This window comes from Oryctolagus cuniculus, chromosome 1 (genome assembly GCF_964237555.1).
Source record: "Oryctolagus cuniculus chromosome 1, mOryCun1.1, whole genome shotgun sequence".
Taxonomy (NCBI): Eukaryota; Metazoa; Chordata; class Mammalia; order Lagomorpha; family Leporidae; genus Oryctolagus; species Oryctolagus cuniculus.
This window is the reverse complement of record NC_091432.1, coordinates 213,879,973-213,902,493: the sequence shown is the minus strand read 5'-3', so window position 1 is coordinate 213,902,493 and position 22,521 is coordinate 213,879,973. Positions and strand designations below refer to the sequence as shown.

At 50.3% G+C, this 22,521-nt stretch overlaps 1 protein-coding gene and 1 long non-coding RNA gene across 2 annotated transcripts; one reads left to right on the top strand and one right to left on the bottom strand.

The window, feature by feature from the left end:
- Window positions 1-1,402: 1,402 nt before the first annotated feature.
- On the bottom strand, window positions 1,403-10,460 carry LOC108177932 (uncharacterized). The gene is made up of 2 exons (XR_001794593.3): window positions 10,323-10,460; window positions 1,403-2,255 (listed from the first exon to the last, which is right to left on the bottom strand). It is a non-coding gene; the product is annotated as an uncharacterized lncRNA (long non-coding RNA).
- C1H9orf152 (chromosome 1 C9orf152 homolog) lies at window positions 10,360-14,664 on the top strand. Its single transcript, XM_002708129.5, has 2 exons — window positions 10,360-10,552; window positions 12,839-14,664. The coding sequence occupies exons 1-2, from the start codon at window positions 10,360-10,362 to the stop codon at window positions 13,360-13,362; spliced, it is 717 nt and encodes a 238-aa protein (XP_002708175.1). The 3' UTR covers window positions 13,363-14,664.
- Window positions 14,665-22,521: the final 7,857 nt, after the last annotated feature.

Below are 22,521 nucleotides of genomic sequence, written 5' to 3'. Positions count from 1 at the left end.
CCAACAGAAGCCCGCCGGCTACAGGGCAGAGCTCTTGACCTGTCAGCCGAAAAGCCAATGCACACAAAGCAAACAACCTTTAATGCCATCAAATGCAACACATTTCAGCCAGGGAAATGTTGCGATGGCAATGACACACAGCAGGCAGATGGCCCCTCTGGTCCACTCTGTAGTATGTAAACCAAAGAACTGAGAGCAAGTATCAATGCAAACCTAGCAACAACAATTTATAGTAACACTATTCCCAACAGCCAAAAGGTGGAAACAAGCCAAATGTCCATCAGTGGATGGGTGTATAAAGAAAAGGAGGTACAGCCGTACTGTGGAATATCGTTCCACTGTCAAAAGGAAGGCGGTGCTGATACATGCACACAGGTGAACCTTGACTGTGTTATGCCATGGAAAAGAAGACACACGAACGGTCACATGCTGTATAGTTCCATTTATATGAAATATCCAGAGTAGGTCATGACAGAAAGCAAATTAACGATTGCCAGGGACTGGGGACAGAGGGGAGGCGAAAGGGGCCTCTTCGTGGATACAGGGTTTCTGTTTGTGGTGATGAAAATGTTTCAGATACGAGGGTGGCATTTGTACCACACAGTGAATGTACTAAATGCCACTGAATCGTTTACTTTAAAGTAGCTAAAATGGTGAATTTTAGGTGAGTTTTTACCTTAATAACAAACCCCTTAACATACACTGAATTTATAAAAGAAAATTTTACCGATATTCTAAGACTCCAGACTATTCTATTTTTTGTGTACAATGAGTCCAACCTACAAAGACTTCGGCATCCTTCTAGTTAAAATGTAACCAGTCGGTGCCAGCGCTGTGGTGTAGTGGGTAAAGCTGCCGCCTGCAGTGCCAGCATCCTATATGGGTGCCAATTCGAGTCTCAGCTGCTCCTCTTCCAATACTGCTCTCTGCCATGTTCTGGGAAGGCAGTAGAAGATGGTCTAAGTCCTAGGGTCCTTGCACCTGCATGAGAGATCTGGAAGAAGATCCTGCCTTTGGATCAGTGCAGCTCTGGCCATTGCGGCCATCTGGGGAGTGAACAAGCAGATGGAAGACCTCTCTGCCTTTGCCTTCCTCTAACTCTGCCTTTAAAATAAATAAATATTTTTTTAAAAAAAGATCTCTCTAAAAATAAAGAAATAACCAATCACCAAAGGGTTATCATGTTTCAACTGTTTTTTGTAGTTGCTAAAAAAAAAAATAAAGATCAAAGAACTCTCAGAACAGAGAGAAACGCAACTAAATAGTAAAATAATTGAGTGTGATGTACAGAGTAATGAATGCAACAGATGTTTTGGACGAAGAGTTTGAATCATGCAGAATGTATTTTTAAAACATTTTCTTGTGTCCTGAGATTGCTTGGTCATTGAGGAATTAGAACAGATGGCTGAGGACCGCTTTATTCAATATCCATTTCAATATACTTTTATCTTACAGACTGGACAGCTTTTTTAAAAAAACTACATTTCCCAGACTTCCTTGTAGCTAGGATTTCATACATGATCCAGTTGACCAATCATAGGCATTTTCATGAGTTTTTTTTTTTTTTTTTTTTTTTTTTTTTTTTTTTTTTGGAGGGGGAGCAAAGAGGCAAAATGTAGGAATCCATTTTGTGTGTGGTTCATCGCAGAGCAGGGGTCCCCGATTTGGGGACCAGTTGTCCTGGGAGTTCCTTACGTTAGCAGGTGGTTTTCCTGTTCAGTGGTTTCAGCACCAGCCACAGCACATTCCTAGTCAGGAAAGTTCCAGTTAGCTGTTGCTCTGTGATAGGCCGTCTCCGAACTTAATGGCTTGAAACGACAATCTCTTACTGTTTCTTGTGGCCTGTGCCTGCTCCCCTGGGGATCTGTCATGAAGTTATGTTCAGATGCTGGCTGGGATGTAGTCACCCGAAAGCTGGACTGGGCTGGGTGTCCCAGGGACAGCTGATGCTGCAGTTGATGCTGACTATTGGCGGGAAGTGCTCCCGAGGCTGCTGATGGAAACAGCTCCGTGTAGCCGCTCTGTGTTGCATGGGCTGTGCACAGCCTGGTGTCTAGACTCAGAGAAGGCACCTCCCACGAGCAAACCTTCCAACGAGGCAGGGAAAGCCACAGTCAAGGGCCACATCAGAAGTGGGCACAGCATCTTTTCCACCTTGCTCTATTGGTCAAGTGATGCTGTTCCAGCAACCGCAGTTCAAGGCAGGGACAGAGGCTCCATCTTGATACAAAAGTCACAAGCTGAGCTGCAAAATGCTGCGTGGGATGGAAGGTAACAGTCACGCCATGCAAGGGGAGAGGCAGAGTGGTCTGGAGGGCTAATATACTTTCTGTTTTTTTCTAACTATTTTATCAGCACTGACTTCTTCATACGAAATATCTTTCTGTTGAAATTGACCAAGCTGGGATTTATCAGCTACAGCGGGATCTGGATCAATAGTGGAGACCAGGGAGCTGGTGGGTAAAGCCTCCACATGCAGTTCCAGCATCCCATATGGGCGCCAGTTTGAGTCCTGGCTGCTCCACTTCCGATCCAGCTCTCTGCTATGGTCTGGGAAAGCAGTAGAAGATGGTCCAAGTCCTTAAACCCCTGCACCCATGTGGGAGACCCGGAGGCTCTTGCTCCTGGCTTCAGATCGGCTCAGCTCTGGCCATTGCAGCCATCTGGGAAGTGAACCAGCTGATGGAAGACCTCTCTCTCTCTCTCTCTCTCTCTCCTCTCTCTCTCTCTCTGCCTCTACCTCTCTGTAACTCTGCCTTTCACAAAAATAAATAAATCTTTAAAAAAAAATAGTGGAGGCCAGGACTTCACTGCTCTCTGGCAAATGGTCTTCCAGTATATTACTCTCTATGTGACTGCTAGGGAGGTGAGAAGTTTCTCAATGTCTTGCTTTAGGCTAAGCCACTTATCCTTGCTGAAGTTCAAGTTCGCCATCTGGAAAGCAGGGTGATGAGAATAACGTGAGGATTACATGGGGCAACACATGAGCAATATTGTCTCAGTATCTGGCACCTGGCAGACAGTGCTTGGTGAAATCTACTTTGCTGCTTTGCTGGGTTCAGGCTGGCCCACTCTCTCTGGCAATTTCTCGCAGACACAGTGAAGCAAGTGGGCCAAAGATACAAAGTATAAGAATTTCAAAGGTAAAATGCCAACCCACATGGCGGCCGGCTCCAGAGCCCCTGCTCTTTACTGGTACCTTATATGCGTTTTGCAGCTGAGAACTGAGGGTGGTACAAGTTAGCTAGGACAGCTGTGAGTGCCGCAGAGTGGGGATGCAATGGCGGGCTGGAGGTGAGGGTGGGCAAAGGAATGTTCTGGAAGATAGGAAAAGCACACAGCAAAGGTCTGAACAGGAAGATATCAGGGGCATTCAAGACAGTGAGAGAAGGATGCGCTGGTAAGAGAGCTTTCTCCTTTTGTTCCCATCGTGGCTCTGAGAAAATGGCACTCTGTGTGGGCCGCTGGAGTCCATGCAGGAGCTGTGTGACTGCAGGCACCTGGCCCAGGGTCTACACCCCTGGGCCTGGCTGTAGCCTGCTGCGAGAAATCTTGTCTAGAATGTAGAAAGACAGGGGAAGAAGAGGACCCCGACACTGGGGGTGACCCCGACACTGAGGCAGATCAGGATGGGCACAAACTCATAGGTGAGGTGAAGCCTTTGAATGCTCCTTTGAGTGCATTGGGAAGCCACTGAAGGTATTTTTTTGTTTTGTTTTGTTCTGTTTTTATTTAAAGGCAGAGTGACAGAAGGAAAAAGGACGAGAAAGGCATCGCCCATCTGCTGGTCCACTCCTCAGGTGTCTGCAACAGTGGGGGCTGAGCCAGGCTCAAAGAGGGAGCCTGAACACAATGCAACCTTCCCATGTGTGCATCAGGAACCCAAGTACTGGGGCCATTGCCTGCTGCCTCCCAGGGTGCACATTCCCAGGGAGCTGAAACGGGAAGCAGACCCAGGACTGGAACCCAGGCACCCCTATGTGAGATGTGGGTGTCCCAATGAGTTTTATTGCTAAGCCACATATGTGCCCCGCTACTGAAGACTTTAACCAGGGGAAGCCACAAAGCCCAATTTGCTGCCCAGTTTGCCTTCAGGAGGACGCTGGTTGCTGTGAGCAGAAAGGAGCAGGGAGGTCAAGAGTAGAAACAGGAGGACCCGGCACTGTGGCTCAGCTAGTTAATGCCCTGGCCTGAAGCACCAGCATCCCATATGGGCGCCTGCTCTAGTCCCGGCTGCTCCTCTTTGATCCAGCTCTCTGCTGTGGCCTGGGAAGGCAGTAGAAGATGGCCCAAGTCCTTGAGCCCCTGAACCTGCATGGGAGAGCCGGAGGACACTCATGGGTCCTGGCTTTAGATTGGTGCAGCTCCATCCATTGTAGCCACTAGGGAGTGAACCATTGGATGGAAGACCTCTCTCTCTCTCTGCCTCTCCTCTCTAACTTTCAAATAAATGAATGAATCTTTAAAAAAAAAAAAAAGTAGAAACAGGGAACCAGTTAAAAGGCTGTGATCTTGGGAAAAGAGAAGATGGCAACTTAGACTAGGGTGATGGTGGTGGAAATGGGGTCAGGTGCTAGGGTTTGAGACACCTTTCAGAGCCAGAGTCTCCAGGGCCTGGCTATGGACTGGGTGTATAAAAGTGAAGGAGAAAGGGCAGTAATGTTGCTCCTCTCATGGTGTTCTCATGGGATGTTAAATTTGGTTTTGTCCAGGTTCTCCAAATGTTAAGCATTGAATTACAGTGTGATCCAGAAATTCCAAAAGCATTGAAAGCAGGGACTCGAACAAACACTTGCACACCAGTGTTCATAGCATCATTACTCTTGGCATCCAAAAGTTGGGAACAACCCAAGTGTTCATCAACAGATGAATGAATAAGCAAAAGGTGGTATAGACACACAGTGGAATATTATTCTGCCTTAAAAAAGAAAAGGATGTTCTGATATGTGTTACAACATAGATATATCTTGAAAACATCATGCTAAATGAAATAAGTCAGACCCAAGAGATAACTATTGTATGACTCCACTGATACGAGGTACCTAAAATAGGCAAAGTCATAGAGGAATGGCAGCTATTAGTTAATGGGTATAGAATTTCTGTTTGGGATGATGAAAGTGTCCTGGAAATGGACAAAGGTGATTGTCACATAGCATGTGAACAGACTCAATGCCACTGAATCGTACACTTAAAATGGTTAAGATGGTGGAATTATGTTATGCATCTTTTACCACAATAAAGGCAGTTAATTACGTACATAGAATGGTTTCAGTACCATTGGCTCCCAAACTCATGTAGGATATTAAGCCCCAGCATCATAAATCAGTGGTAGGAAGAAGGGGAAATAATCCAGTCATGGTGATTTGAGATGGAGGATATGGGGGAATGGGGAGCTTAGGGTTTTTTTTTTTTTAAAGGATTTATTTATTTATTTGAAAGACAGAGTTACAGAGAGGCAGAGAGAAAGAGATCTTCCGTCTGCTGGTTCACTCCCCAAATGACTGCAACAGCCAGGGCTGGGCCAGATGGAAGCCAGGAGCCAGGAGTTTCATCCAGGAGTCAGGAGCTTCATCTGAGTCTCCCACATGAATGCAGGGGACCAGGTGCTTGGGCCATCTTCTGTTGCTTTCCCAGGCACATTAACAAGGAGCTGGATTGGTAGTGGAGCAGCCGGGACTGGAACTGGAGCCTATATGGGAGGCTGACACTGCAGGCAGTGGCTTTACCCACCACACCACAGCACCTACGGCTTAGGACATTGAGGGTGTGCTGTCAGAAGGTAGCGCTCCCCAGAGGGATGTTATAAAAACCTGAGCTTGGGCCCAACAGTTCCCTGCTTCCTAGCTCGCCACGGGGTCCTTCCTGCACATACACTCTGCCAGTGCCATCCACCAACCTCACTAGATCACCAAACCCAAGCCACCCAGCCTTGGACTTGAAGCTCCAGAACGGTGCACTAAATAAAACCTTTCTCTTTGTGTAGTTAAACTTTCTCACGTATGGTGTTATAGTGATAAAAAGCAGCCTAATCCCGACTGATTAGCACAGACCTGCCCCATCACTGTCTGGGCTCCGTGAATGGACCCATTGTTTCCCTGGGTGTGGGCGACCTCATGTATCAGAGGGGAAACTTCCTCATTCTGCGCAGCTGAGAACTTTGAATTTCGGGTGTGTTGCCCTGGGGCCCTTCGTGAGTCCCTCCCCTTTACACCCAGCTCTCTGTGAACACTGCGCACTCCCCAGAGCACAGTCCACTCTGTAGCATAAGGCACCCTGCTCTCTGGAAGCAGGAGATGACAGGAGAATTCCCTTAACTCGTCATCCGGCCCTTGGGGTTTCCCTATGGCCACCTCGCTGGGGTGTAGGCGTGGGAACGTCTCAGAGTAAGAGCATCAGAGAGGAGAGGAAAAGCTAAAGATCAGGGCAAGCTAAGTGTTCCTGGACTCTCCGATGGCCAACACCTCAAGCTGAAGTCTTTCATGAGGACGGGATCCACCCCTGTCCCATGCATGGTGTCTACCCAGCCCTGGGCTCTCAAAGGGGCTCACCTAAAGGCTTCCTTCATCAGGGCTCCCAGTCTCCACCCAGCAAGGGCTGGCACTCCCATCATAGCACCTCCAGTCTGAGCCATTGCCTCTGGAATAGTGGCCCAGGGATGAGTGGCAGCTGTCACCACCCAAGTCTCCCCACAGAGCCAGTCCCTTGCACACAGTGGCCCAGGGTCCTCCCGGCCTAGTGCAAGCTCCAGTAAGAGCTGTAGCTATGGCGGCTCCTTTAATGACAGATTCCTCTCCTGACCACAGACATTGCCTATCAGGTTCCGTATAGTTTCCATTCACATAGAAACTGGGAATAATTATACAAGCAGGGCACCTCATCCTCACTCTGGGGTCTTGAGCTCTGAACCACTCAGTTAATTATTTCCAAAGACTCCGTAGGATGGGATCCAGTTGCCATTTTCCCCCTACAGTCTTATTCTTATCACCACAAATCATAAAGGAACAGTAAGTAACCTCTACCTACTTCTTATTGAAATAGCCACAAAGATGCACACACAGAAAGAGACAAAAATGGGCAACATCAGAAGACGAAGGCTGACAGCGAATGTAGTAGAAATTGAGCCCAGTATGCAGGGGGCCCTCTTGCCTTGAGCTCGTGCCACAGACCTGACAAAATGCTATGAAGAAGCTCTGGGCGGGTGCCGTGGCTCACTAGGCTAATCCTCCACCTTGCGGCGCTGGCACACCGGGTTCTAGTCCCGGTTGGGGCGCCAGATTCTGTCCCGGTTGCCCCTCTTCCAGGCCAGCTCTCTGCTGTGGCCAGGGAGTGCAGTGGAGGATGGCCCAGGTGCTTGGGCCCTGCACCCCATGGGAGACCAGGAGAAGCACCTGGCTCCTGCCTTCGGATCAGCGCAGTGCACAGGCCGCAGCGGCCATTGGAGGGTGAACCAACAGCAATGGAAGACCTTTCTCTCTCTCTCTCTCTCTTTCCCTGTCCACTCTGCCTGTAAAAAAAAAAAAAAAAAAAAAAAAGCTCTGACAAGCTCCTACCGCTTGTCTCTTAACCAGCGCCCCAGTGACCCAGAAAACGGGGCAGATGGCTCACCAGAACAGTGAAGAACTTTAGAGCTATACCAGTCTCTGGACTCCCAGGCTCATGGAATCAGAGCATTCGGGGATGCATTGAAGCAGCGATGTTCCGAACGCTTAGCGATGGAGCCTCCTGAGTACATCCATCAGATGCAGGCGATCAGGGGTTCTGCCCCACCCCAATTTTGGTCACCCTTCCCTTTTAGTGGCATCCGAGATGCTGCTCTGGGCTGTTTCTTTTCCTTTTGTGACCGTGCTTTTCCAAGTTGCACCACTACCTTCCTACTTTTGTCTGCCCCTTAAATACTGATCATTCCCAGAGTGTGGCCTCTCAAAACATTCTACATAACTGAAGCTATCACCCAATTTTTCCAAGTGTTCAGTTGACCCGTATGAGCTGAAGCCTTCCATTCCTATGGAGTACAATGGGCATCATATCCTCCATAACTCGTGATGGGAACCCTATGCAACTCAAGCCAGGATAACAGGGAGAGGCCCAGATGAGATAGGGAAGACAGTGACTATTTTCGTTAACGTCATAGCCCGGAGGATATGCTAAGAAGTTTTGTAGTAACTCTAACGCAGCCAGGACCATTCATTCCCTACTCCAACAATTAGAAGAGAATGATAGCCCAGAGGCCGGGAGAAAGAAGGTAGACCCAGGGCAGGAGAAAGAGCAAAGTAGGAGGACACACAGGAGGTCCTCTACTGCCCAGTAAACACGGATTGAGAGGCAGAGGCTAGGGCGCAGCAGGTTAAGGGGCCATTTGGAATTCCCGCATCCCATACTGAAGTGCCAGTTCAAGTCCTGGCTTCTCTGCTTCCAATTCAGCTTCCTAAGGATGCTAGGCCCAAGTGCCTGGGTCCCTGCCACCCATGTGGGAGACCCACACTGAGTTCCAGGTTTCAGCCTGGCCCAGCCCAGCTGTTGGAGAGTGAACCCGTGGATGGAAGAACGAAAGATCTCTCTCTCTCTCTGACCTTCAAGTAGATGAAAATAAATAAATAAACATGGACTTGAGTGAGATAATGGAGAGACTTTAAAAAGAGCTATTTTGGCTCACCTCATAACCCTAGGTATTCCTGGCTGCCTGATGAGAAAAATTTTCCTGTGATGAACTATATCATATTCACAAATAATGACACCTCCATTTCCAGCTTCCATCTCTCTACCTAGCTTAGAACTCCTTTCTGACAACCTCAGAATGCAGCATCTCCAACAAATCTTCCATTTTCTGTCTCCCCCAGCCGGCTCCTCCCTGTGCCCTACTCCAAGAACAGAACTAATGAACAGAACTATGAATTAAAGTGCCCCCCCCCCAAATCTATACATGGAAATCCTAAGTCCAGTCTCACAATGTTGCCTTCTGTGGAAACAGTCATTGCAGATATAATCAGAATCAGATGAGGTCATTAGGTTGGGCCCTAATCCAAGGTGACCAGTGTCCTAATGAAATAGAAAGATAGGAAGGCACACACACAAGAGAGAACACTGAGTGAAGATGGAGGCAAAGATCAGGCCAAGGAACAGCACAGCATGCCTGCGAACCCCCAGAAGGAAGGGGAGAGGCGTGGAACAGATTCTTCCTCGCTGTCCTCAGAGGGAGCCAGCCCTGCGGACACCTTGACCTTGGATGACTGTAGCCTCCAGAACTGAGTCAGTAACAGTCGTGGTTTATGCCTGTGGTTGTGTCAGCCCAGCAGACCAACAGGCTACACCATGAAGATGCACGCTCTGTCTCCTAACCCCCGCAGTGACCAGATCCCGCCAGCTGCACATCTCCGGAGTTCAGCTTCTACTGCTTCTCTTGCCTCTAAGCATGCTGGGTATTCTGTGAGCACCGCATTAGGAGAAAGCAGAAAGGAACTCAGCTGGGCAAGTGGAGCAAGGGCAGGTCAAAGCCAGCATAAGGGAGGGTCTGGGATCTGGGGGGCTGCAGATGGTGGGGTGGCAAGCAGAGGGTGAGGGTGTGCCTGGCTGTGGGTGACATGAACACCACTTTGCTGCTTGTTGGAAAACCCTGAGACCACAGAGGCTGCCTCAAATGCCAAAGGGGCGGGGCTGGCTGCAGCCCAGGGCTCCCTGGCCTCTGTTCCCACGGCTGACTTTCGCACTGGGCTTCTGCCTGGTGTGTGTGTTGGGAGCACCCGCTTCATGGGGCTGCCGAGAGAGTTCCTTTGGATAGCTGCAAACCCAACTGGCAGGCTGGCCGCTTGCTGGGCAAGTGTTTGGCATGGCTCAGCCCCAGCTCCAGGACTTCGCCATAGCTCTTGGAATTGGATTCTAAACGTGAGGATCAAGCAATGAAGGACTTGGAATAAGACCCCCTCCTGGGGCTCCCAGAAGCACTCTGAGCAGCTGTGCCTGCCTTGTTCTCTTTCCTCTTTCTACGCTTCACCCCTCAACCTCCCACCCCAGTCCCTGCCCCCACCTGCTCCTCTGCCCCATCTTCCTCACTTTCTCCTCTCACCCCACAAAGAATCCCCCCTTGCAGTCACTCCTTCCTCTACGATTCCTTTCCTCTCTGCCGCCCGGACTTCCTTCCTCCGAGTCTTTCTCTTACCCCCCTCCTCCCCATAATTTCTCCCTCTTCCCACCTGCCCCTCCCCTCCACGTTCTTCCACCCCCTCACCTCCCCCCCTCCCTCCCTCCTGCTTCCCTTTGCCCCGCACCTCCTCTCCACCCCCCTCCTCCCACTCTTGCCCCCTTTCTCGCCCCCACCCCAGCCTCACCCCACCGGTGTTTGCTTTTCTCCCGGATCTGATCCGGATGAAGGGGTTGTCCTGCCCGTGCCCTGCCCTGCCCCAGTTTGGGCAGCGGGAGCCTCGCTTCATGGCTCAGGGCTCTGGCACTCCGGCGCAGGGGCAAGGGCCCCCTCTCAACGCCCAGGTGCTGCGGGCCCAGTATGAAGGCTTGAGGAGGCTGCAGAGGACCCAGGCCCACCTCATGGTGCTCCCAATAGGTAGGACCGGGCAGGGTGCCGGGGGAGGGGACCTGGCTGAGCTGCAGGGAGGGCAGGGCCAGGGCTCTGCCAGCCCTCCTGGTGGGGGAGTGGGGAGGGGGGAGAGAGAAGGGGCGGGAAGAGCCGGGCTGCCGGAGCAGTGCTGCAGGGAATGCTGGATCAAAACAGCTCGATCCGGTCTGTCCCAAGGTCTTCCTGGCCCCTGTCTCTGATCTTGCTAGACTGGTCAGCCCGGTGAGCCAAGCTTGGCTTCGCTGCTGGGCCAAGGGGGGTGGGGGAATGGGAGCTCTGCCTCCTGGCTGGGTTGACCTGAGAAACTGGCTCTGGGGGCAGAAAACTAGCGGCATTCCCAGCCGCCAGGGAGCCCGCTACAGGGCGTGGACATCTATGAGGCCCCTTCTCCCCCAGGCTCCTCTAGCCTCAGACAGCAGACAGAGAAACCTCTTCCCTGTCGGGAGAGACAATGAAGATGTCATACCAGGAGCAAGTTCGGTGCACAGGCTCAGGAAGTAAAGTGGTTGTCGAATTCCAGCCCCTTATCCTCCAGCGGAGAGGAGCAGGTGGAGGGAGGAGGGAGATCCCCAGGAAGGTCAAAGCTGAGTTCTTTCGGCTGTTACTGATACAGTGCCGTGGACTCTTCATGGTCTGCCCTTTGCAGGCCAGCATGGGAGGGTACTGGGAGCCAGAGGGCCCTGGCTGTCCCGCGTAGCAGCTGTGCCGCCTTTTGGAAAGGAAGGTGGTGCCTCTGAGCTGAAGGAGCCCATCATTGCTTCAGCCATTGCCAACCGCTGGGATCCATGCGAACTGGTCAGTTCAGAGAAGCTGCTGCAAGTGTCTTTGCAGAACAGTGTCTTTGGAATAGAAGGGTAACGGCCGGTTCTCAACAAAACAAGGACCCATCTTTTTTTTTTTTTTTTTTTTTTTTGACAAGCAGAGTGGACAGTGAGAGAGAGAGAGACAGAGAGAAAGGTCTTCCTTTTGCCGTTGGTTCACCCTCCAATGGCCGCCACGGCTGGCACACTGCGGCCAGCGCATCGCGCTGATCCGAAGCCAGGAGCCAGGTGCTTTTTCCTGGTCTCCCATGTGGGTGCAGGGCCCAAGCACTTGGGCCATCCTCCACTGCACTCCCTGGCCACAGCAGAGAGCTGGCCTGGAAGAGGCACCCCGACCGGGACTAGAACCCGGTGTGCTGGCGCCGCAAGGTGGAGGATTAGCCTATTGAGCCACGGCGCTGGCCCAAGGACCCATCTTAAGACATAGTTCAAGGGCAGGCATTTAGCCTCAGATTCAGGATTACCACCACCCCCGCATGCCCCATGGGAGTGCCTGGATTGGAATCCCAGCTTCAGCTGCTGACTCCTGCTTCCTGACAGTGCAGACCCTGGGAAGCAGTGGCCACAGCTCAGTGATTGGGTCCCTATGACTGTGGGAATCCCAGACTGAGTTCCTGGCCTGACCCAGACCTGGTCATTGTGAGCATTTGGGGAATAAACCAGTGGGTAGGAGTTTCTCTTTCTGAGAGGGAGGGATGGAGGGAGGGAAGGAAGAGAGAGAGAGAGAGAAGAAGAAGGAGGAGGAGGAGAAGGAAGAGGAGGAGGAGAGGGAAGGGGAGGGGAGGGGAGGAATACAGCTCTTTACTACTCTGCTTTGGTTGGTAATCTCTTTATCAGAATCCCAGGACACAAAGCCCCATATGTACAGAGTACCCTTTCCCAATGGTGAGTGCATGTGAACCCTTACATGTGTGGGAGTGTGCATGCATCCTTGTTCCTTGCCATTCCTCAGCCCTCAAGGACTAGTTTCCTACTTCCTCCCAGAGTTCACTCCCTCGCTCCAGTTTGTGACTGTCAATTATATTTGAATTTTTCCATAGCATGGTTACCAGCTGCAATGTTCTTAAAACATATTCATTTTGTTACCATCTTCCTACCCTACTAGGACACATCATGCAGGGTTTTATCTCCATGTTCACTGCTGTATTCCTGATACCTAGAGTAAATTAGGCCTGGAATATGTTAAGTGTTCAATAAACATTTGTTCAATGAATGAATAATTATATGTAATTTGTGTGCATGTTGGGGGAAGCATGCACGTGTGTGTGTGAGCATGTGCTAGTAAGATCATGTGTGTTCCCATGTATGTATAAACACAGGCAATAACGCTGAGTACCCCTCCCTGGGCATTTGGAGCATGATCTCCCCTCAGTTTGAAAGCTTAAAGACCCTCTAGTTGAGAGCTGCTCATGTACCTCCTGGTGACGACCCTGCCTGTGCCTTCTCTTCTCAGGAGGGAACACGCCTACTCCTGCTGAATCCATGACCAGTGCTGTTTGGATTAACAAGGAGAGAAGGAGCTCAGTGTCTCTGGAAGAGGGAGATGATGAGGTAGAGGGGACGCCAGACGAGGCGGCCAGAGGTCATCATCAGGCCCCGGGGTCTGCATGGCACACGCACCTGGAGATGCATCGCTTGGTCCAAACCTACCAGGAAACCGATCATCAAGTAAAACCCAAAGGCCAGCTCATAGAGTCTCTCCAGAGGCTCCCTCCAGACGGAGACCCATGCTTGCTTGAAAACAATCAGATGAGTCAGCAAGGAACCCAAACTCCAGAGGAAGCCCAATGTCCATGTCAGGTGGGCAGTACCCAAACTAAGGCAGTGGGTTGCAGTTCAAAAACCAGCATTCAGTGTCTTCCTCCCATAGGGAACTCACACAGGTCTGGCAAAGCAGCTCATTATCCATTTCCACAGAGGAAAACTCCCAGGATCTCCCAAGCTGCGCGGAACCTGGGCTTGTATGGCCCAGTCTGAAGCTCTCTACTCAGCCAGATGTCCCAGCCTTGTGATCGTCACAGAACCACGGAGGTTCTAGGTCTGAGCGAGAAACAGTCTACTGGTCTACTGGAAGTATAGGAATTCTGAGAAATGAACGTGTGGGAACATGGACTTGTCTTAGGGGAGAGAGAGAGATTGCCAACGTCAGATTGCTCACCGTTTACAATGAAAGGGTACTGCCTGGTCAGTGCAGACCAATTCTGCTTGAAACAAAGCCTTTGCTATGGAGCCCTGGATGCCCACACCTTGGGGAGGCCAACAGCACATCTGCTTTGTCTCTAGGCCTGGAGAATTTTCAAACGCCAAGCAGGGAACCTAACCTGTGGGGTGCCTCAGTGATGCCCAGGGACCAGTGGACACAGGCAATCTTGTTTTCAGTGTCTTCTGATTTGTCACATATGCTGGAGAAGTTGAGCTCAGAATTCACAAATTTTTCTGGTCACTATGTCCGGGGGATACTTCACCCAGTAGTCACTACACTGGTCGTGACCACGTCGTTTCATCTAGAGCCTCCTAAAATGTGGTCACCCTGGAGAAGGAGGGTCAGATCCTCGCCACCTACCATTTTGTGTTGAAGGCATCTTCAGGCAAGGCTGGCTGTCACCTGTCACCAAGGCTGCAGATCCCAGCCTCATCACAGATGTTTTCTCCCTCCCTCCTGTCTCCCTCTCTCTCTCTTTTCCTTCCTTCCTTCCTTCCTTCCTTCCTTCCTTCCTTCCTTCCTTCCTTCCTTCCACCTTTCTTTCTTCTCTTGCTCTCTTTCTGCAAATTCACTTCTTATTGTAAACTGCCAATCATTGAAGCTATATAATGATAAGAAACTAAAAAACACAGAGAACTACTCCTGCTTGGAAAATACCTGTTCCCCACAGACTTGCCCCCATTCAGCTTGATTTGTATCACTCAGACCCTGCCTGGGATCAAAGACATATGTTTTAACCTAAGCCTAAGTGAAGCAGATGTTCTTTGGGTGATGAGGAAGAAAGTGTATCTTTCCTTTCTAATGTTTAACTTCAGCAGTGATATTGAAGCACGCGTGAGCCTTTGTATGCATATCTGTTTCTCTTTCGGTAAAGTTTCAACCACATCTTCCTTTTTGTCACATGATGGTTCAGTCTTACCCATCCATATCACGGCTGCTAACTTGGAATGTGTATGTGCCTGCACTTGGACCGCTCAATTCACTCCAATCTGCAGATTGATTGTGATTCCTGTCATGAATAATAAATGTTTCAGTTGTTTTTATCTACATTGAAAATCAAGGACAGTTTCTGAAAATACTTTGTCCTTTGCTTTTGTTTTAAAGGTGCTTCTTATAAGTAATCCCTCTTCGTATGCTCTTTGTAATCTTTATTTCTTCCTTGTTCCAAAGGCTCCTGCAGCTCTGTGGCAGGTGCAGGAGACCTAGGTCCTGCATACCAGGTGATGGAGACTGCATGGGCTGTGGAGCCAGTACACCTGGGTTTTAGATGTTTGCTTAAATTTTTAGTTATTTATTTTCATTTTATTTGAAAGGCAGAGTGGCAGAGACAGACAGACACACACAAATCTTCCATGCATTGGTTCACTCCCCAAATGCCTGTAACAACTGACGATAGGCCAGGCTGAAGCCGGCAGCCTGGAACTCATCAGTTTGGGTCTCCCACATGGGCGGCAGGGACTCAAGTACTTGAATCTTCATCTGCCATCTCCCAGGGTGCACACTGGATTAGAAACAGAGCCAGGACTCAAACCAGGTACTTTGATTACAAGGTGCTGTCATCCCAAGCAGTGTGTTTTCTGCTGTGCCAAACACCTGTCCTCACCTGGGTTTTAATCCAGCCATTCTGAGTATGTGATGTGAACCAAGTGACTTAATATCCCAGCTTCAGTTTCAAAGTCAATCCTCTGTGCCCATGGGTTCCAGATCCTTAGGTCAACCAATTGCAGATTGAAACTATAAGAAGGGGGAAAAAATGCATCTGTACTGAACATGTGACTTTTTCTTGTCACTATTCCTCAAACAAAACAATGTAGCAGCTATATATATAGCATTGACATTATTTTGGGAATTACAAGTCATCTAGAGAGGTTTGAAAGGACACGGAAGGGTTGTGAGGGTTATATGCACATCCTACAATGTTTTGTGTAAGGGTCTTGAGCCTCACCAGACTTGAGTGTTGGGGGTCCTTCATCCAGTCCTCTGTGGATACAAAGGGACAACTGCACTCATTTTGGAAAGGATTGGAAACAGCGTGTGTGAAAGTTCCTGGCACTCTTAGCCAGAGGCAGAAATTATTGTTTATTAAAGTTCATTGCATCCCCATCCACTCCCACTCGTGCGTCCACCTGCTGCAAGCAGCCTCTGCCCCGAAGCCTGAAGATTATCAACTACCTCCTCATCTTCAGAGCCAATGGCTTCTCCTATGTCTTTTATCTCTTTTTTAAAAAATATCTATTTAATTATTTGAAAGTCAGAGTTACACAGAGAGAGGGAGAGGGAGAGACAGAGAAAGAGGTCTTCCATCCGCTGGTTTTATCCCCAGTTGGCCGCACAAAGGCTGGAGCTGAGCCAATCCGAAGCCAGGAGCCAGGAGCTTCATCCAGGTTTCCCATGTGAGTGCAGGGACCCAAGGACTTGTGCCATCCTCCACTGCTTTCCCAGGCCCTAGCAGAGAATTGGATCGGAAGTGGAGCCGCCAGGACTTGAACTGGTGCCCATATGGGATGCCGGCACTGTAGGTGACGGCTTTACCCACTACGCCACAGTGCCGGCCCCGTGGGAAAATTAATTTTTTATAAGAAGTCATCCACTCACTGGTTTACTCCCCAAGTGACCACATAGCAGGGGCTGGGCCAGACCGAAGCCTCGAGCCTGGGACTCCTTCTGGGTCCCCAACATGGGTGGTAGGGGCCTAAGTACCAAGTCTTCACTGATGCATTAGCAGGGAGCTGGATGGGAAGTGGAGCAGCCAGGACTCGAACTGGTGCTGGGATGTGTGATGACGGGGCAAGCAAGGGGCACCTTTACCTGCTGCACCACAATGCTGGCCACCAGAAGCTTCTTTTCCAGGAAAGAAGGTCCACTGCAGTTTAGGGTACATTTCTAGGGCAGCTGTCCTTGAGATGCAGTATTATCAGCAAATCAGGTTTTCCAATTTCATCCTCTGACTTATGGCACCATATACATCCATACTGGTTTCCCCAGTCTGTGTCGCAGGAAAAGAAAGTGCAGTTTCATTATGAGCTGGCTCTTAGATCACCTTTGCTCGCAATTCATTGTCTAAAACAAGTCCAATGGTCGAGGCATGAAGAAGTACAATCATCCCACGTGCCTGGAAGGAGTGAAGAAATGAAAGCACAGCTGAGCAGCACTTCTGGCCGGCACAGGTAGATGGGGGCCAGGTCACAGAGGGCCAGGCAGGTGCGGTACAATATTAGATTTCATCCCAAATATATCACATAGCCAGTGAGGGACTTACACAGGCGATCCAGATGGTCTGATTTGCAGTTTATCCAAGTTATTCTGGTGGTTCCATACGGAAAGAATTGAGGGTCAACTTAAGAGGCAGCGTCAGGACAGAAATGGTCAGGGCAAGTTCAGTGGGAGAGATGCTGTTAGCTCAAACAAGAACAGGAGCAGAAGCTTATAGAGAATGAGTAGATCATGTGTTTTGGAAATAGCATCAGTAGGATTTATTGAAGGAAGACTCACATTCAGTGAGAAGTTATTTGAGGTTTCAGATGTCCATGAGACACAAATGAAGATTAAAGTTTGGGGCTAGAAATGTGAATTTAGGATCATCAGGATGTAGAGGTGCTTAAAAAGATGCAAAAGTTTGAACTTGCTTCTGCAGTGTAGAGAGAAGACAGGGTCCAGAACGAGTTTCCAAACCCCTTGGTTTGCTAAGGAGATCCTTAGGAAACATGGGTGGAGGGAGGAGGCGGCACAAAGGATCCTGGGAAGGGCGGCCAGGGAGAATGGAGGAGAGCCAGGAGGATGTGAAGTCACAGCACTCAAGAAGCCAGAGTTGGGGCTGGTGATGTGGAGCAGTGGATTAAGCTGCTGCTGGGCATGGCTCATCCCATATCGAAGTGCCGGTGTGAGTTCCAGCTACTCTGCTTCCCATCCAGCTTCCTGCTAATGCACCTGGGTGGCACTAGATCAAGGTCTATGTGCCTGGGTTCCTGCCACCCCTGTGGGAGACCTGATGAAGTTCCTGGCTCCTGACTTGGACCAGCACTGGCTGCTGTGGGTATGGCGGAAGTAAACTATATGTATATCTTCTATCTGCTAGTGTCTGTATATCTTCTATCTGCTATATGTGTGTCTCTGTCTCATTATCTCTCTCTTTCTGCCTGTTGAATTAATTAATTAGCATTTTATGCATGCATTTATTTAAGTCAGAATGAGAGAGAGAGAGAGAGAGAGAGAGAGAGTTCTTCCATTTACTGCTTCACTCCCCAAATGCCTGCAACAGTCAGAGCTGAGCCAGACTGAAGCCAGGGGCCAGGAGCTTCATCTAGATTTCCCATGTGTGCAGCAGGAACCCAAACACTTGGGCCAGAATTTATTGTCCTCTCAGGAGCATTAACAGGAAACTGGATGGGAAGTGGATCAGCCAGGACTCCAACCAAAACTCTTAACCCAGTGCACCACAACACTGGCCCCAAATAAACCTTTTTTTTTTTAAAAAAGCGTTAATACAAAATGTTGTACAGATCACTCCCCTCCTTGAAAAGCTTCCACAAATCCCCAAGTCCTGGAGTTGACATTCTTCAGCCTGGAGTTCATTTTCCTTGAGCCTGTGTTTAAGAGACCAGAGTCCAAGAGGCAGTGCTGTGGTGAAAAAACTTCATTCAGTGGCAGGTAAAGTCAGCAAAAACCAATCCAGGTCAGCACTGCCTGAGGGCCACCTGGCAGGCTTGAGGGTGCCTTTGACCCTAGAGTCTGGCCTTCTGCTGGGGGCTGGGTCATCCCTGAGCTGGGTGGGTAGAGGATTAGGTGTTCCTGTGGCAGAGCGTGAAGGGGGAGGAGCAGATGAGGGGCTGAGCTTTGGATCCATCTACTTCCTTCCCACAAGACTACTCTTGCCAAGAGCATTGGACCAGAACACTCTGTTTCTCAAACACACACACACACACACACACACATCATTCCAACTCATAAGCTGTCACACCTGCCTGGAGCAAAGAGCTCAGATTTCACACTACCCACGGTTCTGATTTTTTCCCCGTGGGTGGGACACACACTCAGTAGAAGCAGGGCTTCCTAGGATAAAGAATGACAGACGGCCGGCGCCACGGCTCACTTGGCTGGTCCTCCACCAGCGTTGCCGGCACCCCGGGGTTCTAGTCCCTGTTGGGGCACCAGATTCTGTCCTGGTTGCTCCTCTTCCAGACCAGCTCTCTGCTGGGGCCCGGGAGGGCAGTGGAGGATGGCCCAAGTGCTTGGGCCCTGCACCCTCATGGGAGACCAGGAGGAAGCACCTGGCTCCTGGTTTCAGATCAGTGCAGTGCGCCGGCCATAGCAGCCATTTGGGGAGTGAGCCAACGGAAAGGAGGACCTTTCTCTCTGTCTCTCTCTCTCATTGTCTAACTCTGCCTGTCAAAAAATAAAAAAAATTATATATAAAAAAAAGAATGACAGACGATGCTGCTTCTGGCAGGTCACTTTCACTGAGGCACCCTCGGCCTCCCAGTTTCTCGGGGCTGCCACACCTGTGCTTCTATGGCACGGAGATACGATCAGGCTCTAGTCGCGGTGCTGTTGTTGGCAGATGCGTGGCTTTGCGGAGTTACCTCTCAAAGTCAAGGATTTCTCAGGTGTGACAGGAGGGAGTGACAGCCCTATAGGGCCTGGGGAAGAGACTTCTCGGGAAGTTAGCAACAGGAAGGTCTCATCCAGTAACTACTACCAACTCCACTTGCCCAGCGAGAGTAGGCTCTGCTCACGCTATCTCTGTCTCAGTCTAATTCCCTAACTTTTTAGACACATCAGAATCCCCTGAGGGCTTTGCTAAAACACAGATTACTGATCCTTTCCCCATTTGAGCTTCTGATGCCATACTTGTGGAGGGGCGCAATATTTTGCATTTCTGACAAAGTCCCAGGTGATGCTGTACTGCTGGTCTGGGGATCACACTTTGAGAAGCCTCGCTCTTGGGAAAATGATGACCCACAAAATTGGCAACTCTTAGAAGACTGTGGGGCCCTTTCTTTTGCTTTCAGCTGTGGGTTTTAGACATCATTTTAAGGAAAAGAGGGAAGATCTCATTGGCGCCTTAACTAGCCTGTTTTGGTATCTATTGAGTAGTGGAACTCCACTGCCCCCCAACTCCTGGCTATAAGAGATGGAGGGGAGCTGTGGACAGAGACAGGAGTCCACGTCACCATTCTCTCCACATCTCAGGAGGAATAAAGCCCCCCTGGGCCCCCACACAGATGGGAGAATCTCCTTTCAGAAGCTGCGCTGAGTTGTTGATTGGGTGCCAGGATATGTCAACACCGCCAGCCACTTTCTAAATGCAGAATTTCCTTTCCACATCTTGATTCCAGGCAGAACACGACGGGGCAGGGTGCTGGAGTCCCATGTCTTGTGCTGGTTCCTTCAGGGCCTCTCGGGCACTCAGGCTCCTCCCAGGGCTCAGTGCTAGGGAACCCGTGGCAGCACCCTGGCCAGAAGGAGAAGGAGGGCTTGCCCACATTTCTAGGCTGTCTCAAAAAATAGGGCTGGATTAGCATCTCTGCCTGTCTGTGTGCAGGATTGGGGCTTCCACTCCAGTGATCCCTGAGAGAGGTTGGAGAAGTGGCCAGAGAGAAGGGAACTCTGAAGACGTCACCCCCCAGTGCACATCCCAGTGGCTGGCGGGGAAAGACTACCCCACAAGGAAGGGCTGGGTCATGGTCGCTGCTTAATACTTTGTGTCTGCTTCCGTTTCTGATCTTTCATATTCTTTTGAAAAATGATCATTTTAGAAGTGGCTGTTTAGCCTGGTGGTTAAGACACCCACATCTCACACCGGAGAACCTGAGTTTGGTTCTTGACCCCACCATCTTGCTGATGTTCACTCTGGGAGACAGTGATAGCTCAAGTGGTTGGGTTCCTGCCACCCACATGAGAGACCTGGGTTGAGTTCCTGGCTCTTGGCTTCAGTCAGGCCCAGTCCAGCCATTGCAGGCATTTGGGAAATGAACCAAAGGATGGGAGGGCGCTCTCTCTCTCTCTCTATTTCTCTTTCTTTCTCTCTCTTTTTCTCTCTGTGTGTGTCTTTTCCTCTGCCTCTCAAATAAATTTAATATTTTAAAATTTTGTTTTACTTGGGTAATACATTTTTCTTGGCTTTTAAGAGAGGTATCTGAAATTCTTTTAGCTTCTGGAAGAATGACCAGTTCTTCCCCTGGTCCTTGCAGCCTCGGGTCCTTTCTGCAAGAACCCTTCTCTTGAGTGTCCATCTTCTTGAACTGGAGGCCAGAGGGAACCTCGTGACTTTTCCTAAATGTGTCTCCCTAAAACCCAGCCTTTTCCCAGCTTTTGAGGCATTGGTAAACCCTCCCCATTCTTCAGTAACGGCTCTATAGGCCACTTCCTTATTGCTGAGACTCGACTCATCTACTCTGGACTCGCCCGCTTCCCAGCATTTCCCATGTGCTCAGACATTCCTGTAAGCTTTTCATCTGTTGTGACTGTGTCTCCCACAGTTAATGAACAACGTGCTTCCTAGAAACAGTGTTCCAGGAATTGCACTTGGCCTTGGGCTTGTGGCAATGACATGAGTTTCCTTCTGCATCCAATCCAGAAAGGCGACCCACCCACTGTGCATTATCCACCCTTTCCTCTCCCCCACCCCCTGCTCCCTGTCTGGAGGCAGCCCCAAGTCTGTATTATACCAGCTCTGCGGGGGAGGAGACAAGGAAGTGGTCCAAGCGGGGCTTTCTGAAAAAGAAAGCTGATGAGAACGGGGAGCCGGCATTGTGGAATAGCGCGTTCAACTGCCACTTGCAACACTTGCATAGATTGCCAGTTTGAGTCCCAGCTGCTCTGCTTTTGATCCATCTCCCTCCTAATGCACCTGGGAAGGCAGTGGAAGATGACCCAAGTGCTTGGGCCCCTGCTACCCATGTGAGAGATTAGGATTATGCTCTGGGCTCCTGGCTTTGGCCTAGCCCAACCCAAGTTTTTGTGGCCTTCTGGGGAATGAAATAGCAGGTGGAAGAGCTCTCCATCTCTGATTCTCTCTCTCTCTCTCTCTCTCTCTCTCTCTCTTGCACCACCTCTCCGCCTTTCAAATAAACAAAATCCTGTTTAAAAAAAATTGATGAGGCCCATAGGGTCTTATTCTGGGGGTTCAGGGATGGGGGCAGGGAAACTCTTGTGATTCCCGACCAGGGCCAACCTGTCTGCCTTGTCAACACCTGGAACCAGAGGTTCCCAGGGCCCATCAAGTTCTGGAGCTGGCTTGGATGTCAGCACAGCTCTGGAGATGAGCTAGAAGTCTGATGAGCATCAGACTACAATGAGGAAGTCTTCCGGACAAAGCACAAAGCTCCTGCAAAAGTCTTGGCAGCATTTAGCCACAGAGTGAAGGCAAAGAATTATCGAGAGTGGGCTTAGGATGCGTGCAAACCTCCGAGGTGGCTAATTTCAGAGTGATGTGGCGTTACCAACGGAAGCGCGGCATTGGCTTCTTCAGTCCAGCTCAGTGGATCAAATGCACTCTGCAGGCTCCGAGAGCGGTGCTTGTGTGAGGTCAGTGTCAGCCCCGCGTGGGCACACGGGAGAAGTGGAAGTGCTCCAGCCCCAGCCAGCCCGGCCGACGCAGGGAAGCAGGTGCTGAGGCCCGGCCCTTGCGTTCTGCAAGCTCTGCTGGGATTCGGCAGTTTGAGGACCACTGCTGGGGACAGCTGCTCTGGGCCCCACATCGGATCAGCATGGAGGGGTCACACCGGGCAGATTTCGCCTTGGAGACTATGTGAAGAAATCCCCCCATCAGGCTCGCAAGCACCTTTGCTTGCAGACCTGCTCACTCATTTGGGGAGACGATGCTGCTGCAACAGGTTCAGCCCCATTTTCCTGTCCAGTAAGGCCGTGCCGATAGCCTCTGCTGAAGGAGGACAGCCGGTGCGAGAGAAGAAAAAGCTCACCCCTGCCAGTCC

What these genes read in the sequence shown, in the direction of transcription:
- C1H9orf152 (XM_002708129.5), top strand. Translation starts at nt 10,360, where the DNA reads ATGAAGGGGTTGTCCTGCCCGTGCCCTGCCCTGCCCCAGTTTGGGCAG. An exon ending in CCTCATGGTGCTCCCAATAG is followed by an intron (nt 10,553 to 12,838) that starts GTAGGACCGGGC and finishes TTCTCTTCTCAG; the next exon opens with GAGGGAACACGCCTACTCCT.